The sequence below is a fragment of the Siphateles boraxobius genome, unplaced genomic scaffold (genome assembly GCF_051911475.1).
Source record: "Siphateles boraxobius isolate OS27281-9 unplaced genomic scaffold, OSU_SipBor_1 150, whole genome shotgun sequence".
Lineage (NCBI taxonomy): Eukaryota > Metazoa > Chordata > Actinopteri > Cypriniformes > Leuciscidae > Siphateles > Siphateles boraxobius.
Window position 1 is genome coordinate 87,501 of NW_027508756.1, and position 5,000 is coordinate 92,500.

General features: G+C 45.9%; 1 protein-coding gene across 5 annotated transcripts in view; it reads left to right on the forward strand.

Annotated features, from left to right (window-relative positions):
- The window catches only part of LOC143738748 (kinesin-like protein KIF1C), a 65,737-nt gene that overhangs the window by 48,682 nt on the left and 12,055 nt on the right, over positions 1 to 5,000 (forward strand). For all 5 annotated transcript variants that reach the window (XR_013203995.1, XR_013203992.1, XR_013203993.1 and 2 more), the window contains exons 18-19: positions 108 to 191; positions 1,677 to 1,851. Coding sequence is in view for 1 of the 5 variants with exons in the window: in XM_077230784.1 (XP_077086899.1) it covers positions 108 to 191; positions 1,677 to 1,851 (259 nt within the window). In the remaining 4 variants the exon portion in view is untranslated. The remainder of the gene's footprint in view (positions 1 to 107; positions 192 to 1,676; positions 1,852 to 5,000) is intronic.

Genomic DNA, 5,000 nt, shown 5'->3' on the forward strand with positions numbered 1-5,000 from the left:
CCGCCCCTCTTTAGGGAGGAGACCCGCCCTCCTCATTAGCATACCGCTTACATCTTTAACACCATGCTCATGCAGATCCCTCACTTTCTGTGTGTGTGTGTGTGTAGTGTGTGTGACTCTAGAGCCGCTGGAGGGAGCTGAGACGTACGTCAACGGCAGGCAGATCAGCGAGTGTGTGCTGCTCAAACAGGGTGAGTGTGTTCAGGAGAACCCGCTTCAGTTCCTAGAACTACTGGCGGGAGTTCCCGGATGTCGGCGTGTTCGCACCGCAGGAACTAGGAATGATTTTAGTTCTAGGAACTCCTTTGGAGGAACTAATTTACTCCTCCTCCAGAGTCGGGTCTATAGGAACTACAGTGACGGTAGTGTTCTCTGATTGGCCAAACGCACGAGAAACACCAGCACCCGCTTGTGGGTGTATTAAAAAAGCTAAACGCACAGATTATAGCCTATATATTTACTCCAGAAACTAACTAGTTTAAGAAACATACTCTACGAACATGAACAAGCTCGTAATCTTTAAGGCAGGGACTGCCCAACCCTGCTCCTGCCGATCGACTGTCCTGCACAGTTCATCTCCAACCCTAACAACACACCTGAAACAACCAATTAAGGTCTTCAGGATCACTTGAAAATTAAAGGCAGGTGTGTTTAATTAGGGTTGGAGATAAATTGTGCAGGACAGTCGATCGGCAGGAGCAGGGTTGGGCACACCTGCTTTAAGGCCTTTGCACACAAAAATTTGCATCCGAAATTTTCGCACGTAAAAAAAAAAAATCGACCTCACGTTATGTCAATCACGCTTGCACACTGCCTACGAAACTTTCGTCCGTCATAATAAAATTCGGATCGGGTTCGATTTTCTCCGTGTTTCGCATCTTTAGCAAGCATTTTGAATCCGAATCACGAATACGAAAAACGCATACGAAAATTTTAGACGCTGAGGAGGAAGTCCAACGCAACTTTGAGGCGAAACATGATTATGTGTTTGTGCTCTGCAACACTGGACATCAAACACACGCCACACGCTAATAACTTTTACACTTTATTTCTATAGTCCACTTTAGACATTCCGCTAACTTTAAGTAACTTTTCAACTACATGTCAACTAATTCTCATTAGAGTAATAGTAGACTGTTAGGTTAGGGTTAGTAGAATAAGTTGACTTGTAGTTGCCAAGTAATTTATAGTCAGTAGAATATCTTTTGGGGAGCATCAGAATAAAGAGTTTGCAGATATGAAGCAGACAGTCTAATAATACTCTAATGACAGTTAGTTGACATGTAGTTGAAAAGTTACTTATAGTTAGTAGAATGTCTGAAGTGGACATATAAAATAAAGTGTTACCATAACTTTTCATTACTGTCTACTTTCTGTGAATCACAGTTCTATCTCATAACGTATTGGCCAGATCGTAAACTAATGAACACAGAGAATGTCATCTCAGTTGTTCTCAGCGCCGTCAAAATAAAAGTCACAACAGCGTCTCTTACGTCACTACAGAGTTCCTACAGGCGGTGCGAACGCAACCAGGAACATGTTCCTAAGGGAAACATTAGTTCTCGGGGATCATCCCGGTGACTAGTTCCTAGAACTACCCGGTGCAAAAGCCCCTTTAGTGTGAGCCCGCTGTCCTCGTGATCACCTGACCCTGAGCCCAACCTATGGTGTCGCAGGAAACCGCGTGGTGATGGGCAAGAACCACGTGTTCCGGTTCAACCACCCGGAGCAGGCGCGTGTAGAGCGCGAGCGCAGCCTGGACCAGCAGGGGGAGCCGGCGGACTGGAACTATGCCCAGAGAGAGCTCCTGGAGGAGCAGGGCATCGACATCAAGCTGGAGATGCAGAGGAGGTGCGGCACACACTTCTCATGCACACTCACTGCACACTGCTCATGCACACTCACTGCACACTGCTCATACACACTCACTGCACACCCACTGCACACTCACTGCACACTCACTGCACACTGCTCATGCACACTCACTGCACACCCACTGCACACTCACTGCACACTGCTCATGCACACTCACTGCACACTCACTGCAGACTCACTGCACACTCACTGCACACTGCTCATACACACTCACTGCACACTGCTCATACACGCTCACTGCACACTGCTCATGCACGCTCACTGCACACTGCTCATGCACGCTCACTGCACACTGCTCATGCACGCTCACTGCACACTGCTCATGCACGCTCACTGCACACTGCTCATGCACGCTCACTGCACACTGCTCATGCACGCTCACTGCACACTGCTCATGCACGCTCACTGCACACTGCTCATGCACGCTCACTGCACACCCACTGCACACTCACTGCACACTCACTGCACACTGCTCATACACGCTCACTGCACACTGCTCATACACACTCACTGCACACTGCTCATACACACTCACTGCACACTGCTCATACACACTCACTGCACACCCACTGCACACTCACTGCACACTCACTGCACACTGCTCATACACACTCACTGCACACTGCTCATACACACTCACTGCACACTGCTCATACACGCTCACTGCACACTGCTCATACACGCTCACTGCACACTGCTCATGCACGCTCACTGCACACTGCTCATGCACACTCACTGCACACTGCTCATACACACTCACTGCACACTGCTCATACACGCTCACTGCACACTGCTCATGCACACTCACTGCACACTGCTCATACACGCTCACTGCACACTGCTCATACACGCTCACTGCACACTGCTCATGCACGCTCACTGCACACTGCTCATGCACACTCACTGCACACTGCTCATACACACTCACTGCACACTGCTCATACACGCTCACTGCACACTGCTCATGCACACTCACTGCACACTGCTCATACACGCTCACTGCACACTGCTCATACACGCTCACTGCACACTGCTCATGCACGCTCACTGCACACTGCTCATGCACACTCACTGCACACCCACTGCACACTCACTGCACACTCACTGCACACTGCTCATGCACACTCACTGCACACTCACTGCACACTGCTCATGCACACTCACTGCACACTCACTGCACACTGCTCATTCACACTCACTGCACACTGCTCATACACGCTCACTGCACACTGCTCATATACACTCACTGCACACTCACTGCACACTGCTCATACACGCTCACTGCACACTGCTCATACACGCTCACTGCACACTCACTGCACACTGCTCATACACGCTCACTGCACACTGCTCATACACACTCACTGCACACTCACTGCACACTGCTCATACACACTCACTGCACACTGCTCATACACACTCACTGCACACTGCTCATACACACTCACTGCACACTGCTCATACACACTCACTGCACACTGCTCATACACACTCACTGCACACTGCTCATACACACTCACTGCACACTGCTCATACACACTCACTGCACACTCACTGGGAATCTTTAGAATATTGTCTTTGAACTTCTGTTGTTGCGGTCGCTCTGTATATCTCTATGGCATCGCTGTCCAGGAGTAATTCGCTTTTGAAGTGGATTTACTTAATGTAAAGTTAACGAAAGTTATCATGAGGATTGTAATGTTTAAAGCAGATGTCTTAACAAATGTCAGTAGACCGAAAGATTTTAAAATGAGCCGTTCATTCATAAATGCGCAAGATCGCTGTGAAAATACAGACCGGAAGACAAAAGACAACGAGTGCAGCGCTGAAATGGGGTGGGGCTACGTAAAGGGGTGGGGCTACACAAAGGGGCGGGGCTACATACAGTCTATATGATCACGATTCTATCTTCTACTGGTTTGAATGATTCTCAAATTTCATAAATCGATTTTGGAAAGTGTTAGACTTCTTTAAATTTGCAGTACTACTAAGTTTGTGGCGTTAATCACAATAAGCCGTAAACAAGGATTCGCTGTGTCGCGCTTCACACACAGATAAAGTACACACACACACACACACACAGATGAAGTACTCACACAGATGAAGTACACACACAGATGAAGTACACACACAGATGAAGTACACACACAGATGAAGTACACACACACACAGATGAAGTACACACACAGATGAAGTACACACACACGGATGAAGTACACACACACAGATGAAGTACACACACAGATGAAGTACACACACACAGATGAAGTACTCACACAGATGAAGTACACACACAGATGAAGTACACACACAGATGAAGTACACACACAGATGAAGTACACACACAGATGAAGTACACACACACACAGATGAAGTACACACACACGGATGAAGTACACACACACAGATGAAGTACACACACAGATGAAGTACTCACACAGATGAAGTACACACACAGATGAAGTACACACACAGATGAAGTACACACACAGATGAAGTACACAGATGAAGTACACACACGGATGAAGTACACACACACAGATGAAGTACACACACACGGATGAAGTACACACACACAGATGAAGTACACACACAGATGAAGTACACAGATGAAGTACACACACACAGATGGGGATTGATGATTGGTGGCCATGGGTCTGTTAAAGCGCTATATAAATGCAGTCCATTTACCATAAATCTTGAATCTTTGGGTCACAGACTGAAGTTTGGTCTCTTTTTAAAGATGACACTTTGGCAGATTATATTTCTGAAGTGAGAAAAGTTTTAAAAAGTGAACTTAAAATGTCATAGAAGTTTAAGTTTATTATTATGAAAAATGCATAAAAAAATTATTTTTAAATTTTATATGAATTTTATATATATATTTTTTTTTTCTTTTTTTTCCCCAAAACATATTTTAGTCTTAAACTGCAAGAAAATCAAAGCTAATAAATCTAAATAAGCTGTGCTCCAAATTATATCCTGATATCTCAGTAAATGAGTTTCAGTGAGTGTGTGTTCGGCTGCAGTTCCAGACGCTTCCACTAGGGGGAAATGGAAATATTTTTATCAGGACAAAATATTTTTAAGAGGAAACACGTGTGTGTGTGTGTGTGTGTGTGTGT